Source organism: Anguilla anguilla, chromosome 18, assembly GCF_013347855.1.
Source record: "Anguilla anguilla isolate fAngAng1 chromosome 18, fAngAng1.pri, whole genome shotgun sequence".
Lineage (NCBI taxonomy): Eukaryota > Metazoa > Chordata > Actinopteri > Anguilliformes > Anguillidae > Anguilla > Anguilla anguilla.
This window is the reverse complement of record NC_049218.1, coordinates 30,396,902-30,420,271: the sequence shown is the minus strand read 5'-3', so window position 1 is coordinate 30,420,271 and position 23,370 is coordinate 30,396,902. Positions and strand designations below refer to the sequence as shown.

The 23,370-nt window shown below is 39.0% G+C and overlaps 1 protein-coding gene across 10 annotated transcripts in view; it reads right to left on the bottom strand.

Annotated features, from left to right (window-relative positions):
- LOC118218471 (transcription factor COE3-like) overlaps positions 1-12,258 on the bottom strand; it is a 97,775-nt gene extending 85,517 nt beyond the window's left edge. For 6 of the 10 annotated variants that reach the window (XM_035401140.1, XM_035401147.1, XM_035401143.1 and 3 more), the window contains exons 1-6: positions 11,586-11,719; positions 11,162-11,318; positions 10,676-10,739; positions 10,177-10,232; positions 7,801-7,874; positions 6,132-6,200 (exon numbers count right to left, since the gene is read on the bottom strand). In XM_035401140.1, coding sequence (XP_035257031.1) covers positions 6,132-6,200; positions 7,801-7,874; positions 10,177-10,232; positions 10,676-10,739; positions 11,162-11,318; positions 11,586-11,719 — 554 coding nt within the window. Of the gene's footprint in view, positions 1-6,131; positions 6,201-7,800; positions 7,875-10,176; positions 10,233-10,675; positions 10,740-11,161; positions 11,319-11,585 lie in introns of all 10 variants that reach the window. The other 4 variants (XM_035401142.1, XM_035401144.1, XM_035401139.1 and 1 more) reach the window with 3 other exon arrangements.
- Between the last annotated feature and the right edge of the window lie 11,112 nt (positions 12,259-23,370).

Below are 23,370 nucleotides of genomic sequence, written 5' to 3'. Positions count from 1 at the left end.
TGGCCAGACTACAGGAAAATAGGACACATTTGGAATGATAAGTCCCCTAAACTCCATCTGAAATGCCAACTCCGCGCGGATGCCAGTTACTGCCTCCGCAATGCCAGCGAGCGGGGCGAGTGCCCCCCGTGCCATCTGGGAGGGTGCTGCTGAGAACGCCGTCGCTAATGGATCGCGAGTCTGTTCCGTCGGCTCCGGCGGCACTGAGCGCGCTCAGTAGGGCGCCGCGGAAACACGTCCTGATTGTAATGTAATCAGCCTCTCCCCTCGACCGCCTCAACGATCAGACTTAACACCGTCCTGTGGTCTGATTCCCAGGCCCAGAATCACCATAACAACAATTCAACTAGGAGTTATGGCTGTAAGCATGTGCTATTATTTGTAATAATACCTATACTATTGCAAGCACATGCACACACACACACACACACAGTGTTCTCTAAAAGTGTGGTAACGGGAGAGTGCAATTTGTTATTTTTGTATGTATATTTTTTTGGAAGTCAATAAACATAACAAAACAAACATATCAAATCAGTTTTTATTTCATGGTATTTATATGTGTATGCAGTATGTTTTGCCATTTTGCAGAAACAGCTGTTTTTGTGTTGAGACCCCTCCATTTTATTATTGGGTGCACCTATCTAGTATTGAGTAGGACTCCCCTTTTGCATCCATAACAGCTTGAATTCTTCACGGCCGGGATTCAACAATGTGCTGGAAACACTCCACAGGGATTCTGGTCCACGCTGACTCAACAGCACCACACAGCTCCTGTAGATTTTTCAGCCGCACAATCATACTGCAAACCTCCCGTTCTACCTCATCCTTAAGGTGCTCTGTTGGGCTGAGATCTGGGGGACCGTGCAGGCCTTCGGAGTGAACAGAAGTCACTGTCATGTTTGTGGAACCAGCTTGAGATGATGTGTGCTTTGTGACATGGTGTATCATCCTGCTGGAAGTATCCATTAGAAAAAGGGTAGACTGTGGCCATAAAGGGATGCACATGGTCAGCAACAATACTTAGGTATGCTGTGGCATTCAAATGATGCTCAGTTGATATTAAGTGGGCCAATGTGTCCCAAAAAATATACCCCACACTATTACACCATGACCAGCACCAGCCTACACAACTGACACAAGGCAGGATGGATCCATTTATTCACTCTGTTTACGCCAAATTCTGACCCTATCATCTGCGTGCAGCAGCAGATATCGAGATTCATCAGACCAGCTGATGTTTTTCCAATCTGAAATTGTCCAGTTTTGGTGATCACGTGCCCAATGTAGCCTCATCTTCCTGTTCTTAGCTGACAGGAGTGGAACCCGGTATGATCTTGCACTGTAGCCCATCCGCTCGAAGGTTCGACGGGAAGTGTGTTCAGAGACGCCCTTTAACAGGTAACTGCTGTAAACAGTGTTTACAACACTGTTCGTGTTCTTTCTGTTATCCTGAACAAGCCTGCCCATTCTCCTCTGACCTCTGACCTCTCTCATTAACAAGGTGTTTTCACTCACAGAACCGCTGCACACTGGATGTTTTTTGTTGTTGTTGTTGTTTACCACTCGATTCTCTGTAAACTCTAGAGACTGTACTGTGTGAAAATCTCAGGAGGGCAGTTTTTTGTGAGATGCTGGAACCACCACGTCTGGCACCAATAATCGTGCCAAGGTGTCTTGCTCATTCTAGCGCTTGGGTCGAACAACAACTAAACCTCTTTACCATGCCTGCATGCTTTATATATTGAGTTACAGCCACATGATTCGCTGTTGGGAGGAGCATGCTATTAGCAATAATGAGCAGGCGTGCCTAATACGTGGCCACAACAGTAAGTGTCGTCTGTAAGTATTTGTACAGTGACACAATTTGTGTTGTTTTGGCTCTATACTCCAGCACATTGGATTTGAAATGAAACAATGATTATGAGGTTAAAGTGCAGCCTGTTAGCTTTAATTTGAGGGTGATATCAGGTGATCTGTGTAGGAATTACAGCCATTTTCATACACATAGTTCCATTCAAGGGGACCAAAAGTATTTGGACAAATTAAGATAAGCTTAAATAAGGTCATCATATGTATTACTTGGTTGCAAATCCTTTGCATTCAATGACTGCCTGAAGTCTGCAACCCATAGTATTCACCAGACGGTGGGAATCTTCCCTGGTGAGTCTCTGCCAGGTCAGTACTGCAGCCATCTTTATTTCTATGTTTTTTTGGGGTTTTTTGCCTGAAGTCTTGTCTTCAGAAAGTGAAAATCATGTTCTGTTGGATTCAGGTCATGTGATAGCCAAGATCGTCCCACTTGTTAGTCCTGAAAAACTCATTGGTTGCTTTAAGCAGTATGTTTGGGGTTCATAGTCCTGCTGCAAGATGAAGTGTTTGTGTTTTGAGGCATTTGATCCAAGCAGATAAGATGCTTCTGTACACTTCAGAATTCATCCTGCTGTTGCTGTCAAATCTTCAATGAAGGCAAGTGAGCCAGTTCCAGTGCCGGCCATACATGCCCAAGCCATAACAGCCCCACCACCATTTTTCACAGATATGAGGGGGGGTGCTTTGAATCATGAGCAAATGTAAATGCCACACCTAGAATCAACCCCAGACCTTTTTATAACTTTATTGAGCATAAACTAATGATGCCACGATACCAAGCTGGCCAAGAATTGTCCAATTACTTTTGAACCCCTAAAACGGGGGGGGGGGACTATGTATAAAAATAGCACGGATCACCCAATATGAATTTAAGTACCCTAAAATTAGAGCTGACAGTCTGCACTTTAATCTCATATTCATTGTTTTATTTCAAATCCAATGTGCTGGAGTACAGAGCCAAAACAACACAAATTATGTCACTGTGCAAATACTTGACACTGTGCAAATATATGACAAGGCTGATGTCCTCATAATTTTAAGTTATTTTTTTAAATTAATGAATAAAGGAATAAATACCGTTTCTTACATTAAAAGACAGAGCATGTTGTGGCTGGATTTAAAACTTGGCCTTTATCCATTTACAATCAATCTAAAGAAAGGAGCATGTACAATTTCTTACTATGAGTTTTCCAATGCATACAAATAATACCATGTTACACACACACACACGCACATGCACATGTACACGCACACACGTGCACACAGATATGCACATGCACACACACACACACATACACACAACGAGCGAGAAAGGAGAGAGAAGAGAGATGGAAATCATTTGATGGCCATATTATGCAGCACTATCTCCATTTATAGCCAGTGAAATTCTCTGGGTCCAACAGGCTATAAAATGATCTGCTTTTAAACTGTGATAGACAGACAATGTGAGGGTCTAATGAGGAACATGCTTTTGTGATTCTGTTGAACAAATCTCTCCACTATGAAAGTGATACTCAAATCCCTCTCAGCCTCAGCACAATGAAAAAGTGAGCTTTCACTGTGTAGTAGAGCTCACAATATCCCTTTGGTCCTGTCGTCTTGGTCCCTTTTAAATCTCAGTCTTCGCTTCCATTTCCGTACTGTACTTCAGTTACACACAGTGTACTGTACCACAGACTCAAGCACGATGCACTGAGAAATTCAACATGTCCTAGTTACTAGTCTCTAGAAAAAAGAACTTGGATCCAGTCTAATGTTTTGAAATATGTCCCTTACATTATTTTGAAGTACATCAGTTTTTACAAAATATTCAGTAGAGCAAGCTTCTTATATGCACACAAATGCCAAAATAAACCCCCGGCTACACAATTCAAAATTCAAGTGTTTTATTCTTTTCCCACTTTGGGGCCACAAAAACAGCCTTCTTTGGGTCCCCAAACCCCTTAGGGCCAGTTCTGCTTTGAATGAATTAATGCTAGTTTTACATTCCTCCATGCAAGGCTGGATTACCGTTTCATATCCTCAGATCAAATGCTTCTTTCTGCCAGTAGCTGTTGGATGATTCTTTAACATTCCCGTCAGTGCCAGCAAATATGTCCACTGTGCTTATAGCAATATGGTTTCGCAAAATAATAAATAAATATGTAAATAACAAAGTAAATTTCATACCCCATATTCACTGCAAATGTGTATGCTAAAACGCCCACAACAACAACTGACGAAATACATGCGTGCATTACATATGCGTACAATGCGTATGATTTAACAGACCCCACCGCCGTATTTTGCGCTAGAGTTTCTAGCAATCCGTTGGCGTCAGCCCACAGCGCACTGACTGTACAGTAAGTGTTTGAGGTAAATTCACTTTGAACAGCAGCTTTTCCTTTCGGCTAATGTTTGGTTTCAGTTCCACGCTTTTCAACGAAGCCTTTGTCTCTTTGTGGATTTTGAAGCTCACAGACGATGCTTTCCAAAGCATGTGCACGGCTAAATATAGAGGCACACAGCAGCTTTTCAATCAATAATTAAGATTATTTTAAGCATTTATGTTTGGCACAAATGGATTCGCCATTTAACTTGCTCAAATAATGATAGAACCCCCAAATGCATGGTATGAGTTATTTCCCATATTCTTATGTTACGACATATTTTACAGAAATATTTGAGTTTTACACTAGAAACATCCTTAAACATAAAATAAAACTGTTCACAGTTATTATCATTATGCCTATTTTTTAAGGAAATGCTGTTATGATAAAATTCATAAAATTTGTTTCCGCGTTCAGTAGTAGTAACATGAAGCTGAAATGGTAATTGGTTGCCAAATTTGCTAAATAAATTGTGCCCAGAAATAGGTTCGTGAAAAGCAGAAACGGTTTAATCTCTTGGAGCCCTTGTTTATTTTCGTACATTTAGCCCTGCACTGACTGCGAATCCTCCTTTCTGATTGGTAAGCCACTAGCAGAGTGACAGCAACAACTGGGCAGCCTTATTTGATTACTAATGAGAAAGACGTTCCCGCTGTCAGATACCAAACATTCTCCACTAAGCAAACAGTGATTCCGGCAACTCAAACATTAGCATTGCGATCCATTGGCGGTTTATTTTTTTCCCCGGCTTAACCAGGAGTCCTCCCATGTGTTTCATTTTCCCGTCCACGGAAGGCGTAGTTCACAATCAAACGCTAACTCCGTGAGGCAGGAGCAGCGGCAGTCGTCCGTGCTGACCGTGAGCGTAGCCTACACCGCCTCTCACTTCGCCTGGACGTGCCACAGTGCTACGGCGTTTCTGGAGGACACTGTCCTGCTCCCTTTGGAGCACACTAACCACTAAAAGGCTTTCATCCAAAGAAGGCTTCATCATTACATCACTGGTTCCACTTGGTGACTCCTAATGGTCTTGGGGATCAGGCTTGGGTGCAGGGAGAGCATTCAAAGTTCCAAAACGCTTTGCCCTAAACTTAATCCTCAATTTAGTTGCAGTTTTAAACATACACATTCATTACATATTTGCTTTGTAAACTGCACTGATTGCCAAATTGATGTTCATGTGCATATTACAAGCATAATAACAGTGACAGAACACCATAGAGATTACACTGAATATTCCCTTATAACCGATCCCGTTCATCAAACTGAGCACTGAAACAGACAATCAACAGCCCACTCCAAACAATCAAATAGCAATGAGTTTAAAAGAAGAAAAGACACCAGCTATCAGAATAACCGTAAGAAGCAGTTTTATCCCCAACTGTTTACCAATTGTTTTGTCTTTAAATTAGGTTAACTTCGTAAACTAAGGGAAGCTCGCCAAAAAAACATAAATGAACAAGAACTTCTGGAATAGGTAACCATCAGAGCAGTGACACAAAATTAAATAAAGCTAAAATAGCAAAGATGCAGAAACCTAAGCCAGTTAGGAGAAACGCAAATATCACGGGCACAACTGAATACAAGACTTGTTAGCAAATTAGGAAGAAGCCCTCTGTGATATCTCCACGCATTTCCAGCCAAGACCTCTCTGGGCATAAAATACTCCTCACAGCAAGCAGAAAGACAGATGAAACCGCTTCCCTTGACAACTCGAAAGCAATTACCGATTCCCCACTGAGGCGGCCACTGGGAATCTCCGCCAGTCCACCTGTGCTCGATAACACAGGAGAACAACACGGCACAACGTGAACCTAAACACAGGCCGAGCCAACCGCAGCGTCCCGCGCGAAAAAACGGCGGCGAAATGAAGGAGCAAAGCGAGCTGCCAACCTGTCGATGATGACCGGGTCTGATGGAGTCTCGTTCCTGTTGCCACAGCTTTTCTTGTCGCAACATCGGCTGTGGAGAAAGGGGAAAATGTTATTCTTTTACAACTGGAGTAGGCTAAAGGGTCATTCAGTGTTGATATCATACTGTGCCCGCGGTTCTCGGTTTAGCATAGATCTGTTTAGGTAAATTTTGTTTTCAACGTATTAATACATTGTACAAACTGATGTTTCTTCTGAAGACTGGGAAGAAACTTTTAAAAGCTTTATCTCATGTTTACATCTTCTGAACTTGTTTCTGAAAATGATGCAAGCTTCCATCTTTGACCGAAATTTATCGGACATCTATTAATTATGATCTTAAAAGCCTTCTTTCACCTCAGCTAATCTCGTTCGGTGAGCATACCTTCAGTTCGAGCATAAATGAAATAAACGCGGTTACGCTCTTTGCGTTAAAAACACACTTGTATAATGCCACGTGCCTAAATGAGCTAAATTAACACCATATGGTAGGGAGGGTATATAAAGCCTTTTTAGGACTGACAGCGAAAGTGATTACCGAAAGAATACAGCCCTCCACTTACAGCTTAAAATCACATCTGTGCACTTCCCATGTTAATTGAAGTTCATGCAGAAGAGAATGATAAAGAAATTCCTCTGCATTGACTATAATTCATATTTATTACCCAACAGAAGAAAAATGCCGCTTTTTTTACAATAGCACAATGTGAAGATGTCTGCGAATAAATGTCATTCAGCAAACGCTCATATCGGGAAGGGGAAAAAATAACACTTTAAAAGCACGTTGTCTTCTACTGTAGTTTCAGATTCTACACCACGAGTCTTGATCTCTAATCCCTCCATCCCGAACTAACAATCATTCATATTTCACGAACTAGAAATAAAGGTCAGCCATGTATTTCTATACAGCCTGTGCAACATAAAATAAAATCAGCGCGCGTTTTGTCTCTTCTAGCAGTAAAGAGTTGCTCTAGGCCTTAGGTGAGGTGCTGTTAAAGTACGTAGAATAGAATCTGCGTCTAAATGTCGCCTCAGTCCTGTATGTCGTCCGAGTCCTGTTTTAATCATTTTTTTCCCCCACTGACAACATATCCATGTCTTCCGCTAAACATCATGTCGCGGTCATACGCTTCATATGGCCTGTTTGTAACACCAGGACAGTTTCCTCTTCGGACCGTTGCGCGCTTGCACCAATTGCCTTTCATTTTAGAACATAACATATGGCTGCGCGGTTAGAATTCGGGTAGCAATGGTACTGTAAATCGTATTTGCCTATACCATTCTAAATGAATAGAACTGTGCAAAAAAGGGTTTAAAGATTTCGTGCAGACGCTTAAGTTGAACTTCTACCAGACCTTGGCCGACAAGTCAGACAAAAACAGAAGACGTATAATCCATTGATTGCTCACGTTAGGTTGACTTCACGATGTTAAACAAACACGCAGTGAACTTTGCGCTGCATCAAAATTAGTACAGTTGCCATGGAAGTATAGCTTGCTCGTTTATGCTGCATCTGTAGGCCACTGTCAAAGCAAACGAAAGCTGATGCACGTGACCCCAAAAGCGAAATAGATGCCGATATTCTGAAAATTTAACGCTCCAGTTCTACGGGACGCACATTTATGTTTTATACAAACAACGTGTTCGCTTACCTGCACATGATTTCGTGTGTGAGTAGAACTCTGCACATTTCTGGGTTCTTGTCTTGACCTTCGTATATAATTGCCTTAAAATTGCAGATAAATATGAACATGGGTCAGACGATTGAATTACACGTTATAGTCTACAGGTTCAGCAACATAATGTGGTTGTGATGTACAAGCCCAGTGTTGCTAAGAATGAGAAGTAGCTGGCCAAACAGGTCTGGTGTCGACAAGCTGGTCACCATTAAAACATAAATTACAATCACATCAAATCATATTCAGCATTCTTTTTGGCTGCTTGCAAATAGACTGGCAATAAATAATAAAAAAACTATACCAAATATATGAATTATTATGTAAATAAAGACAACATGGTATTATTATAATAATTCACACACATATGAAATGACACTTCGTCTACCAAAAGCTAATGAAGGCGTTCATTAGATACAGAAGGACGGATCAAATAATACTCATAACCGTATACATCAATATGGTCATAATCTGCTGATACTAGAGGAAAGTGCTAATGGGCAATCTGTTGTTTATTTTCAGCTGCTAACAATGATTTTTCTTTGGATAAAAAGCGGTGTCTGGGGGTACGGTTGAGTAATTTTTGAGCATTGGCTGAAACAGATGGTGGGGAGCTGTAGGTGCGCTCGCTTCTCTCTCTCTCTCTCTCTCTCTCTCTCTCTCTCTCTCTCATACACACACACATACTCTCTCTCTCTCTCTCTCTGTCTCTCATACACACACACAGACTCTCTCTCTCTCTCTCGCTCTGTCTCTCTCCCCCACATGCCTTGTCTGCTGTATACGGTGCCTCCCGAGTGCGCTTCGTTATTCAGTTTAGCCACACGCCAGTCCCGTTACTTCTGTGTGGAAACTTAGTCACACGTTGATCTAGCTTCGGTGTGAACAACTTTAAATAAAAATAGACAGTGCATCGACAATACGGTGGGATAGGATATCCACGTGCAAGTAATAAAAAAATGTTGTTCTTCATCAAACAGCAGACTACTGCGTCCATTTGGGGGAAAACTCCCCGTGTTAGTTTAGGATAAACTGTTGACAGTAAAATGTTTGTTTTGTCGGCTTTTAAAAAGTATGTTTGTACGTTTGTAGTCATTCCCAATATTATGCTTTCTTTTCCCGTTTCGGACTACTAAAGGCCGGCCGCTACTGCTTGGTTACATCCAGGCTATTTTACCTTCAGTGGGAAATTAAGCAAATAAGCATTCAAATTTTCAGTTCGACTCGGACCAACGGACAGCCTATTAGTTTCAATAAAAACCTCGCATCGTCTCACCATCAGTAAACAAGCTTTATTTTGTGTTAGAAACGTAATTATATGTACATGAATTAAGAGCCAGTTATTTCCGAAAACATTTAGCTTCTGAAAACAAAGGAGAAGAAGAAGAGAAAAAAACACAAGCACTGTCAACTCAAGAGCGGCTCTCAGGATAATGGGCGCCTTTTTTCTTTCGCAATTGAAATCATGAAAGAAGACTAAATGCTTTAGTCCGTTTTAGCATGACTGTCACAGCTACACAACACTCAAGCAAAACAAGACTACATTTAGGCCTACACGACAAGCGCCCAGGTAGCCTAAACAACCAGAATCTGCTATTTAGTTTATTAATTGATTTACATGTTGTCCGAATTTCGGCCGCTGGTAAACCTTGCTGACAGGGCGTATTAACGATACATCGGCTAATTTATTCTGGAAAGGTCTTGTGCATAAATAATAATAAAAATGTAAATGCGTTACTACTGAATGCCGTATTATGCATGTGATATATGTATATCACCTACATAATTAGGGCTAAAAATACAAATACAAGAATGCATTATTTATGTATGTATTTTAGTCCAGAAGTCCCTTTTTATTCTTCGTTTCAAGAGCGGGGCAGAGTTTTATCATTTTCTACTGATAGGGTTCTGTGCACAGTTAAATGTTCAGTGTCAAATCAACTCCTACGGAGTACATAATCTCTATTGGACTCACATATGCTCTGTTAGAGTTGAATTAACACTGGACATTTTACATTGTATCAGGATATCTCCTATTGACTCAATCTATTTCCCTAACGGTAATGTTAAAATGACACATTTATTTTAGAATGTTTAAATCCTGTTGTGGAACGTAGATTATAGACAAAAATGTGTAATAATAATACATTAATAGGAAGCCTTATACTTCCGTTTATTAGTGCAACCATGTATATCAGCAAACACAATTGAACATGTGTTTAATTGTTGAGTCATGTTTATGAAATATATGCAGTATCAATAACACAAACTGCATATTGCTTCATTTGAAAGCAAAACAATGATTCATGATTCAAACATGGATATTTGGATATTAATTTAAGCAGCTCTTACCTGTTTTGTCATGGAGTCTATTAGCCGTACGTAAAGATCCTGTTCTGTTCTGACGCCTGAGAAAGGAAAACATCCATTTAGAATATAACTACGAAGGGAAATAAAGTACCTAAAATGATGTGCGTTCAAATTGTGTGGCGGCAGCCTACTTTGTTTCACCCGTGTCAGTCTATATATGTGCATAGTAAACTCAATGGAAGGGTAACCGTCAATAAATAATTTAATGCCAATAAAATGTAGAGTTAATTTTTACACAAATAATGCGCGTACAGTCATTATCAGGATTATGAACTTTAATGTGGATTGTAATCATATGCCAATGCGGTGCCTTAATAACACGTGTTACAGGTTATTATTATTTTTATTATTCCTGTTGTTGTTGCTGCTGCTGCTATTGTTGTAAATTTTTGTTTCTCTACAAATGCATACCCAAAAGTAGCCTACAAATGAAATAGTTGTATATGTTCATGCCTGCTATGAGTAATTTAATTTAACTTACCATTGCTGTATAATAATTGTAGTTTGTAATGAATCCCATTGTTAGTTTTTTCAGTGTTTGGTTCCTGTAAATAACCAGCATTGATACGTTGAGATATTGCGCTGATGACAATCTGAATTACTGCAAAACCTGTACACTCAATAAACTGTGCATCTATCTATCTATCTATCTTTCTATCTATCTATCTATCTATCTATCTCTCTATCTATCTATCTGTCTGTCTATCTATCTATGTATCTGTCTGTCTATCTGTCTAATCTGCCTGTACCTCAGACAAAAAGGTAAATCTGCCGCGATACATGAAACGGAACTAACATTTTTAATATAGTTGCAATCCTTCAAAAAGTTAGTTATCTACAAATTTCATTTCCTCGGCGAAGAAAAACTCAAAGCGCACGTCGTTCCACCTCAAATCTACCGTCATCCTGCCCATCGTTTCATTTCAAAGTGAATTTGTTTTGGACGATATTCCAAAGTAGGGCTTACTTTCTCCTTCTCCACAAAGTCCACAAAAGTTGTCCTTTCGATCTCGACGGGCTGTCCTTGTCTGTCATACAGAGCAAGAACAAAGTGGAAAAAATTTGATTTTCTGAGATTGGAAGGTGGTTGTTTTTCATAATGTGCTCGAGCCAGACCAACGCCGCTGCGGGGAAAAAACAGAGGGATATCTCGGTTAAATATAGAAGACGCTGGAGATAAACAGAGATGATAAAAAAAAACACTGGAGACGAGGAAGCACGTTTGGGAGACGAGAGATTTCTTGATTTGTCACTATAGCGGTAATATGATGTAATGAACGGGGGGAAAGCTGAAGAGGGACATGGGGAGATAGTAATTGATACAGAGTATTGAGGGAATTTGGGGTCGATATGAGAAATACATTAAAAATCAGATGATTTGGCATACGTACCTCTGGGCGGCCGTGTTAGCGTCCACCACCCCAGCTGTGTGCATCCACGATCGGACTGGGTTCATTCCACCACCCAGTGGTTCCTCTTTCATTGTCGTCCCTCCTCTTGGTATGTTCTCCTGTATCCCAAACATTAAAACAGTTTGTACGCAAACCCAGATCCTTCCAAAAGAGTAACGATAAATTAAATGTCAAAATAGTTCTGTTTGTTTTTTCCCCCTTTTCCTTGGTGACTGGAAGAGAATGACTTTACTCTTGAGTGATCAGAACATGTAAAACACCGTCCGCAAGTCTTGCTTCCTTCTTCAATATCTCCTGTGTTGGCACAACATAAACAAAGTGCAGCGCTTCGGCAGTTTGTTGGAAAGCGATCCGTTCGCTGTAGTAGAAGTAGTTCAGGGTATCGTTGTTATTGTTTCTTTTTTATATTAAAGTATAAAACAAGAATGTTTGATGCTTGCGTTTTGATGATGCTCTCAATGTGGTGTCATCCTTCTACAACCGCATCAAAAGCCTTCAGGACACCGCTGAATCGACCACTCCTGGCAAGGCGCTTCGGCTCCAAAAGACAAATAAACGAAAAAAATTATTACCATGGAGGTGTTCCCGGACACCGGAGAGGTTGATGAGGGGCCTTTAGCGTCTTGCAGAATGCACGGAAGCATTGAAAACTCAGCCCTCTATCCCACAGGAATGAAATGTTTCCCGGGAGCCAAAACTCTGAACCCACGGGAACAGCGCAGTCAGAATATGACGCTCATGGGGCGTGGCTTTGACCATATATGGAAGACAGACAATTCCTGTCTTCCAGTGGTGTTCGGCTGTACGGATAGATACTAATAGCTGCAACCCGAGAACGCGAGCTCTACATTTCTCTTTCAATGTGGTGAGTGGATTTTTTTTTTCCTCAAATGAACATCCAGTGATGTTATTCACGAACACGGCATTCATATGAAAAAAAAGATCCGGCTATTACGAATATCCGCCAAAGACGCAGACAATAAAAGAAAGGGAAATACATGTTTTTTGTAAAGTTTTTGTCTTTTTATTTATTTATAATGCTGGTTTTTCCATTAAACCTGTCAGAAATCACTGGATTAAATCATTACATTAGCATAGCTATGTGGCCTTGCGGGCCGCGGATCTAACAGGAACATAGCCCATGGCCGTACACTGATTGAAAATGTTTTTGAAAGTAGTGCTATAAATTAGCTTTTTTATTATTTATTTATTTATTTATTTATTTTTTGCTTACTCCAAACAAAAAAATGAATAATGCGTATTTTTAAATCGCCATTGTAACATAATTCTAATTATATAAAAACGACAATATCTCCACGCGTTTTACTGATTATATCTTTAAAATTTTCAGAAATTGAAAACGTCGGATTCTTATATAGATTATAAAATGGTCAATTAAGAACACAAATCATTTAAAATAAACCACATTTTAATTCGTAAACTGGCCTGTATGAATGCAATGTATCTACAGTGCATCGCCTCAATTATATTACTGGTTACGTAGGCTACAACCATTTATTTATATAGACTATGCCTTTTGATGTTGTCATCAACCGGTAATATAACAAACTGTCATATTAATTGCCTTGTGAATGTTTAATAAACGTTGAATTTATTTCAATTTAGGTTTTCTACATGTTATCCAGGAAGAGGACTCTGGGGATGTACAAAGTCGGTCCGACCTTGTTTCCGGGAGATGAGGCAGGCGGGATGTCTTTCATAATAAAAAGATTTGAGGACAGCCATTGCCATAAGTGACTTCTTGTCTTTGTAAGTTACTGCAGCGCGTCTTTTTGGCAATTAGTCAGATGTGTATTTTTTAACATGGAATTTATTAGGTAGCCTATAATAAATCAGAATTGAGACCCCCTATTCCACTTCAAGAGGTTTGGGTTTGGGGGTTGGGGGTTGGGGGTGGGGGGTACTGCGAAGGGGGAAAGGAAGAGAGGAGAGATGTGTTAGGGAGTAATCTGTTTTGCTGATGTTGGGGGTTAATGACTATTGCCAAAGATAAGTGAATTATCAAAGCTGTTGCTCTTGCCTCCAAAATCCATTACACTGCCTGGTCATCTAATTAAATACGTAAGTATAATGAAAGAACAATTTTGACGATTTCTTTGAGTAATACGATTAATCTTCAGAAGAATTATATGTGTTTCAAAAATAGTCTGACAGAATAGTATGTTAAGATAAGGGATGATTATCTTTTAGCCACGTTCGGATAAACTAGTCGGTAATTTGATCTGATATTTGAACGACGTTTTTAAACAAGTTGGATTGAATTAAAACCGATTGAATTGTTTTGAAATATATTTTAACGGAAACGAACAATGAGTTTAAATATACAAAATATGCGACCGTGCACGTCCCTGAACTGTGCACGGATGCATATTGCGCAATAATATTTATTTAGGGACACAATTTAACATTTTGTCCTTTTCTGGCTTAATCAGGCACGATCCTGTATATTGTATACTAGAGGTAATTTACTATATATTTAATTGAAATTACACACAGTGAGGGCATTTCAATCAAATTACCAAAGGGGGTTTAAGACAAATCCTTTTAAAGCTGATACTGTTGACTGCAGAGGGGACAAGTTCTACAAACCCATCACGAAGGTAACGATCCCGTCCTGAAAGGGACTTTTAAACCTTATTTGACAACAAATGCAGCTGCCCCGCTATTTTGGAAGATATTAGGCGAAAATGAATGCAAATCTGTGTTCAGAAGCCATCTGGCCAGAGAGAGAGGAATCAGCTGCTCCTCACAACGGGCGCCGCTGCCTGAATCTATTTCTGCTCATTTGCGGGCATCATCTGGCCGCGCACCCAAAGCGTGGAAAACACGCTTTTTATTGCGGCCAAGTTTTACCTTGGCTCTATCAAACCGTCTGCGTCCGAGGTTAAATTTATAGGGACGACACACAATGCCAAAAAACTAACACGCGATTATTCTAACAGGCTTGCTATAAATTATATTTATATGCGATTTAACTTTTACTACGGTCGCGCGTGATACAAAATCTTTTTCCTATAGGCTACTTATTTAATTTTTATTTTAATTCGCGCACAAGTCAGTCTATTTGGGTATTGTACGTGCTATTAAGTACAGCGAGTTAAAAAAGATTTAACTCGGATTGTTTTGTACGTTTCGCTTCATGCAGACTGTAGTAGGCTTCTGGTTGTTATCAAGTGCTGTTGTCATTATTATTATTATTATTATTATTATTATTATTATTATTATTATTATTATTATTATTATTATTATTATTATTATTAGCAAAAACCACATCGATTAAATATGACGAGAATTGAAAAACACTGGTCATTTTTTGGAAAAAAATTTTTATTCCGGTATCCTTAACCAATACAAACAGCACAACTCAAGTTCATCTGCATTTTTGACGATGGTCTCTTTTGGAGACGTGTGATAAAAGAGGACGACGGACAAATAATAATTTAGTCATGCAGAAGGTGTGCAGGTTTAACTAAGGTTTGCTTGGTGTTGCCAAGACCTCCCGAAGAAACGAGCCTCCTCCTTATTGTGTGTGAAGTGTTCCTTTTGTGTGGATTTACGGGGTGAGGCTTCAATGATCCCCCGCAAATTTGCATTTAAATAGCGACATCAACCGATTCGCGTGCCACACACCAGTGGGTTCTCCAGATGTCAAGGCAAAGTCAGTCTGATAGCCGTTGCCCAGCTGTCTTTGGATCGTACCAGAGCGCGAGGAAAGCTTAAAAGCAGACTTTTTTGGTCTCAATCGGTTAAATCAGCATTTCCATGTCATGATTGTATATCAGACCTGGCTCACACAAACACACAGACGCGTGCGCGCACACACACGACGAAAAAAAGTGAAACATAAATCATGGGATACACAACAACCTAACAATCATTATGTCACTCAATATTACCATTATGTCATTCAATATTGCTGCATGATATGGGAGACTCAACAGTAAATATAGGGGAAAGTTGGTAAGGATAGCGAAAAAAGTTTGTAAAGCTCAGTTCTGGTTGGCGTACAGGGTGCCCCTTGCAACGAAAACATACAAAAGAAATTTGTTTTCCATTAGCAGTCAATCACCTAAATTCACGATAAATCGGACAATGATGAAATGCCACATACTTCCCTAATCTAGGGTTTCTAACCATGTCAGACTGTCTTTGCACTGCCACTGTTACTGATTTCTTATAACTTTATTTACATTTTTCTTAGTGAATGTTTTCATACTGGATAGTAATCTTTGTCAATGTCTTATATCAATGTCAATAAACTACCAGATGGGCAGTAGTATTCTACTCTATGCTATTATATTCGACACATCGCGTGGGACAAGAAGTATGGATGTGAGATTTCTTTTTTTTTTTTTCTTTCTTTTTTTTCTGACCTGCGCGCCTCAGAATGAATATGATGTTGGCATCGACACAGAGGCTCCTGTAAGCTATTGGTGGGCAAGGATAAGATCTGACCACTGAATACCATGGAATGAAGCCGCAGGGCGCCAAATCATTAATACATTAAAATATATTTTAGGATTTACGTCAAGCATGATAAGACTGGTATGCCCCTTAATCAAATCCATTACGCAAATAAACTTGAATTTATCTACTACTACTACTAATAATAATAATAATAATAGGAAGCAGAAGTATACAAATTGTTATGATTATTATTATCATTATATTATTGTTATTGTTATTATTATTATCAGTAGTAGTAGTAGTAGATTTAATAATAAGGATTAATTAATTAACAATGCATGATAAAAAAGTAAAATACACGATAAAACTGCAAATGGTTCATTAGAAAAATATGCAATGCTGATTTTAAACACTAATAAACTGATATAAAATAAAGTCTAAAGAGTGCCTCTTACTTTACATTACCAATGCGCGAGAATAAAACATAGTGGATTGGTGAAAAAGAAACCTTTGAAAATAAAAGAGTGTGGTAGTGTAGTCTGCCTTCAACCCTTTAAAACGTAAAAGCACCGACAACCTCGTCATGCTTAACCCAAAGGTTACCAGCATTGTAGAAAAAGCGAGTGGTGACAGCCTAGACTTATTTGTTTGTTAGTCTTGCTGTTTGCATGTGAGTTTGTTTCAAACACGGTTTATAGAAATAACCAGCTCCTCGTGTGCATTTCTGTCTTTGTATGCATTCATTAATCGATGATTTATTTATTTAATCATTGCGTAACACGAAAATATAAGTGATGGTTCGTTCCTATTGCAGGTCCGCCATCTCACACGAATCGACAGCGATTTAAAATTAACATCTTTTTATTGTGCTATGGCTTGAGACATTGTCTAGATGCTGTCATTTCCCTCTGCGCTACTAGTCTAACGATTTATATGACATTTGTCTTAGGTTTATTTGACATTTGTACGAATTAGAGTGATCAGTTGAAAGTATGATAGCCTACTCTTCAGTCTAGCATTCAAGAAATTTAAGCCGTATCATTACAATGACATCAACAATTACAATCATATTACATTACAAATCAACACCATAAAGATATGTTGCTGCATGGGTGATATTGCACGCGCAGATCTGCATTGATTTAAATAGGCCCCAGGCAGTAATGGGTACGTCTATTTCAAGAGGACATGTCTGTGCCCATCCCTTACTTACATTACAAATATGAATACTGTTGAACAGACACGAGATTTAGAATACACGCAGATGCCGATCCTTTATTTATTTATTCATTTATTTATTTATCGCAAAGACTGTCTCTCGAAATAGTTCCCATGATAGCCTACTTTGAAAGGTTTTGATTTGATAAACAGCGCCACCCTTAGGAGGGAATCAGAATGCCAATGCATTGAACTTCAACGGATAAGTGCCATGTGTTCATTTTTTTCAGAAAACATGCCTACCAACCACGAATACATTTCTTGCACCTTCTTCATTCCCACTGAAATGTACATTAAAATTATGTCACTGAAACTACATGTGCAACTAATGCAATGCATCTTAAAGACAGATGCATTGCACGATATAGGGCATTCAAGAAACTTAAAATACATAGGCTATTAAATGTCTTCGTTTATTCCAAAATACTTCTGCTTCAATAATGAATTATACCCAGTGAAAAGTAAACCCAATGTCGCAAGTATGAAAGTGCAGCGACTTAAGATCCCCCTCAAATGTATTATTATTATTATTATTATTATTATTATTATTAATAATAATAATAATAATTTTTATTTAAAAAAATGTATTTATTTAATTTTTCATTATGAGTATTAATAGTAGTATTAGTAGCAATTGTAGTAGAAGAAAAAGAAGAAAAAGAAGAGGAAGAATAAATTATTTTAAGTGAGCACCTCTTGCTCTATGAGCTATAAGCGTTGTGTTCGAATTAATTTCACATTATATAAGTACGTATTCAGGTAAATAAAAAGTGGACGGGGAGGTGGGATTAGTGGGGAGAAAAGATCGATCAGATAGTTTTAGGGACAGTAATTGGCTTTAATTAAACATGCTTCATGCGAATTAACTCTGAAATCTTTGCAACCACTGGGACGGCAGTGTCAGCTTTGATACTGTCAGCCCAGATGTCGTAGTATAATTTGGTCTTCTATTAAAAGTGCACGTTTCTTGGAAATACGACGGAACTTAGCCAACATAAGACTAAAATCGCCAAGCGTTTGTCCATTATCATGAGATCATCCAAGGTTTTGTCTAATTTCGGTAAAAAAACACTGGATAGCACAATTGTATGTTGTTTTTACCCGTTTGTGAATTTTCTGTTTTAACTCGTAAAAATGGCGCTTAAATTTCAATGACCAAAATGACCTCCGTCAGGGATTATGTCAAACGCAGTTTCTGAGAACATGTTTGAAACAAATTGTTATTATTATAACTTAATTACACCAAATAATATGTTGTTGGCTTTTAAATCATTATTGCTGCTTTCGTGGCATTATATTTTATCTTACATTTGAATTTAATAACTCCCCGGTAAGTCTTAAAATTCTGATGGGCGAAATCTGATGAACCGCGCGCGTTGGAGAGCCAAGAGCCTCGGTCGCTGTCTGATTTGCATTTCCGTTCCACCATTAAAACGAAGAGAGATTTGCTGGGCGGTGCGTGCGCCCACAGCATTGCCCGCGGCGAAGCCGATAAAAAAAGAAGGAGAGAGAAATTAAATAAGTAACTGAGACCTCTTCTTGACTATTAACATGTACAGTATCCAGTGGAAATCGAGACCGAAAAGATCATGTCTATTATATTCCAATTTGTTTTTAATATAATAACGGAATCAATATAATGATTGAATATTTGACTTGAATAGTTGTGCACCTGGCAGTTTATATGGGTACCTCAAACATCGAGACAACCCTGAGATAAATGTAGCCTATTATAATTTATTTTCAAATTTAGGAATCGATTAATCAGATTGTTCGATCTCAGTATTTACTTGTATAACATTGTTTCTGGTATCTGTTTCTGGTAATTGTGTCTGCCATTAAAATGTACGACCAACCTCACCTTTGCAGCACAGTGGCAGTACTGCCAAGAGGTTAATCTCAGCAATTGTTGAATAAGATCTAATGGGCGATCCTGATAGACACTGGTGGTAGTCAGGTTAATAGGAGATTTGGTTTCCGTGTATTGAAGCTATTGTGCGGTTATATTGCCCCACCTAGAGGAGAGCGCGAAACCTCCCCAAACGAGGAAACGACCAGTCCGGGCGGCAAGGGCGTAACCTCCACAACGACCCATTCAAGTAACCTACACAGATCATGCGTTTGCTTATATTTTAGAAAACAGCATTAAAATTAAACTCACAGGATGAATGTATTAATTCATTGATTAATTGTATTGGTAGGCTATATGCATAATATTTAATAATATGTATTTATTACGTCTCACGTAAATTGTTATTTATTATGAACAATTTTGATTAGATGCATGCTGGTAGTTTTCCAAATTGTACAATGCATAATAACTTAACAAAAAATAAATTCATTTTTTAAATAAAATGATTCAGAAAACAACAGGTTAATAAACGAACAACAAAAAAATAATGAATAATAATAAAATAAAACGAAACGAAACAAATAATGAAAATTCAGTTTTCCCATTTGCCATGGTGTCCTGTTAGGCAAGTGTATATAATTTATATTTTTGACGAGGACTAAACATACTCCTTATATTCTTCCAACTTCAGCAATGTTGACTTAAGCATTGTTTCTTGAAATTGTCGTTTAAATCATCATTGGAATTGTCGTTTAACGCTCTTGTATGACGTCTGTTTTGGCCAACGAAATGGAATACCTTGTTTGTTCTTTAGTGTTTCTGTTGCTTATCTTGTTGTTGTTGTTGTGGTTGATGATGTTGATGATGTTCTACCTCATGATTTCCTTGACTGTTGAATTTGTAGTTGACCACTAAACACATTATTTCCCTCCGAATCATTGAGTAATGACTGGAATATAGTCTATCACAAGAAAGGTCTTTTGGTTCTATTTAATCGTGTTCGAGACATTCTAATTGACTCTATTTAAGCTCATTTTATGTGGCTCAACTTAACCGTTTCACAACATAAGTTCGTTCGGACATGCTGCATAATAAATCATAAATCAAAGGATATCCCTAACAGTTCAATCGCAGAAAGCAAGTTTCGAGATTTTTGGGAGCCTACGTAAACAAAGTGTAATTAAATTACGCGCAACTACAGAGGAAATCGGTGGACTGAAATTACTCCCGTATGGAACTATCGCGTAGGCGCATTTAAAGGGTTACAAGAACACAGAGTTTAAAGGACATTGAGGTAGGCGCCTTTTCCATTGACTAGAGAACATTGGCAGCTGTTGAAAAGACACAATGACAAGTATGGCAGAGTCGCCATAAATGAAACAGTTTCCTTTTTTTTGTTTTCGGATTTTGTTCATTTACTCAGAAAATATTTAGCCATAGCACTATGTATTTTTCTTTTAACTGCTTTGAGATGTAAGTAGTCATTTCAATTCCATTCATAACTTAATCGAGTCGGATACAATTAAAACCAATATACACGCATTCCGATGTTACATGCATGCCAGGTGCGGAATAATTGTATCAGTTACTAAATGAAAATTACCTGTAATGTGCGTACGCAGGTATTTTTATACACACAGCCTACTAGTGTTAATCAAGGAAACACATTTTCAATGGTTAGGTGAGACCAGTCACATCCTCAGACTATGCATCATGGGGCTTTATTCATGGGAAAAAAGACTGTGCGTAAACATCGACGTACAAGCAACTTCGTAACTTACCGTGAGTTGTGGTAACAACTCAATGAAGAAATCGATGAAGAAAGCTGCTCCTGTTTGTTTCTTAACACCCAGGTAAGCTTTTACAAAGCAAATAGCTGACCATACAGACCAATCTGGAGTGTACTTATTATGAATGGCTGTCATCAGGTGGTTGTTTCTGTTCCATTTATGATCACTTGGAACATCAGCAGATGATTATATGACAACGCAGCAAGAAAGTTAGTTGAACACATTCAACATATTAAACACTACACAGTAAATGTAGATGGTTTTCAACACAATCTGAAGCCCCCTCCGTGACCTCCCTGGGTACTAACCCTCTCGTTTTCTCTTTAGATGCCATTCTGCAAACATGTAACAGCAGAAAAGCACGTTTTTGGTTACAGCAACTCGGCATAACTGTAACACCTGTCACATTTATACAGACGGGGACGTATTTTATTCGGTCACCTAGCATCCAAGCCGAAAAAACGCGGTTCCTTGACAAAAGATGTTCGATTTTAAAGATGTAGCCAGTTATTTAACTTACAGTAATTACTTGCGCAAACACCATTTATTTATTTATTTATTTATTTATTTATTTATTTATTTATTTATTTATTTATTTATTTATTTATCCTTGTCCGGTGGATGGAGACCGCTTTGACTCTGGAATCGTTTGACCAATGAGTAAAAAATAACATTTTAATAATAAAAATCAATACTTTAAAATATGTCTTACAGCTCTAATTTCAAGTCACCACACCCCTCTCCCCCGACAGACGCACACGCACCATTAAAAAAAAAATCAAAGCACCCATAGTTATGGTCTCATCCCGAACCTTTACCTCAGGCTACCGTTCATACGTCTGGCATATCCTGAGCATGGATGGCATTGTGATGGAGAGGATCAAATTGTGAACTCGCCTTTTGAATTCCCGATGGTTAAGTATGCCAATCATGAGTCCCAGAGCACGCAACAGTGGAACTATGTTGACTAAAACTGTGGCCTGGAGCGGTACACTAAACGTAGTGTGCGCATGCCACCATCTCAGAACTTCAAATTAAATTAAAAGAGATGCCACGTTTCGAACTACAGGCAAAGGTCCATGGAATCTAATTTAAATCTCTAGCTTTTAACACCTTTTTCTTTGCAGGTAAAAACAGCCGTTGGTAATCTGTCCAATGTATAATTTTTAAAATGTTTTCCTGTCATGTTGATCAAGACTTAACACCATTTAAAAAAGTTACAGGAAAATGTATTCTATGGGCGGCATGGTGGTGCAGTGGGTAGCACTGTCGCCTCACAGTAAGAAGGTTGTGGGTTCAAATCTCGGCTTGGGGCCTTGCTGTGTGGAGTTTGCATGTTCTCCCCGTGTCCGCGTGGGTTTCCTCCGGGTACTCCAGTTTCCTCCCACATTCCAAAGACATGCAGGTAGTATAATTGGAGACTCTCAATTTCCCCTAGGTATGAATGTGTGAGTGAATGTTGTGTGTGCCCTGCGATAGATTGGCAGCCTGTCCAGGGTGTATTCGTGCCTCTTGTCCAATGCATGCTGGGATAGGCTCCAGCACCCCCTCTGACCTTGCTCAGGTAAAGTGGGTATAGATAATGGATGGATGGATGTATTCTATTTAAATACAGTTTCAGTAATTTTTTTGCAAAATTAAAATACACAATGCAGGCTTAGGCCTCAAATTAATAGCCATGACCATTGTTTTTTTATTTTTTATTTTTTGTAATACAATTAAGCTAATTTCTTTCTCTCTTTGTTTCCCTTTTGCTATCTTACTCATTATCTATACATTGCACAGTGAAGGAAAGTGTAATGTGATTTGATTAACAGGACTTCGACACAAAGGCTGTGTTTAAAAAGTCACTTTCCATAACGCTCCCCTGTTACCATAGTTTCTACAGCAGGACTGTCAGGCTTTGTTGGCATTCTGTCATATTGCATAGCAGTAATCTACAATGACAGAAACCCATTCAAGACCCTTGGACCAGCCCGAAAACCCTGTGTGGTCACTCAGAATTTCATAGGGAGCTCAAACTCCACTCCTGGAGAATTGTGGTATCTGCAGTTTTTGTGTGGTTTCCGTTCAATCAGCAACCAGTATAGGTTTTCAGAGCAAGGTGAGTGGGCCAATCAGTGGCTTAAATTAAGCGCTTAAGTGCTGAGATACATCAAAAACCGGCAGACACCGAGAGCCTCTGGGATTCGAGTTTGAGATGCGTGCTCTGTGGAACTCCCCAGTGGCATGATAGAAACATTGCAGGCATCACAAATGAAGTTTCACCTGCAAACTCTGATGTGGGAGCTCTGGGAATCTGAGCCTTGCTCTGGGAGTCTGTGGTCCTCTACGCTGCCACATACGTGCAACGGCAACAACGGCAGCTGTCGAACAGAAGACCCCGCCCACTGCATAAGAAATGCACGGCGGTGGAAGGGGTGGTGAAAAAGATCTGATTTGTCAAAAAAGCGTTTTGAGCGATGACAAGTCCCTC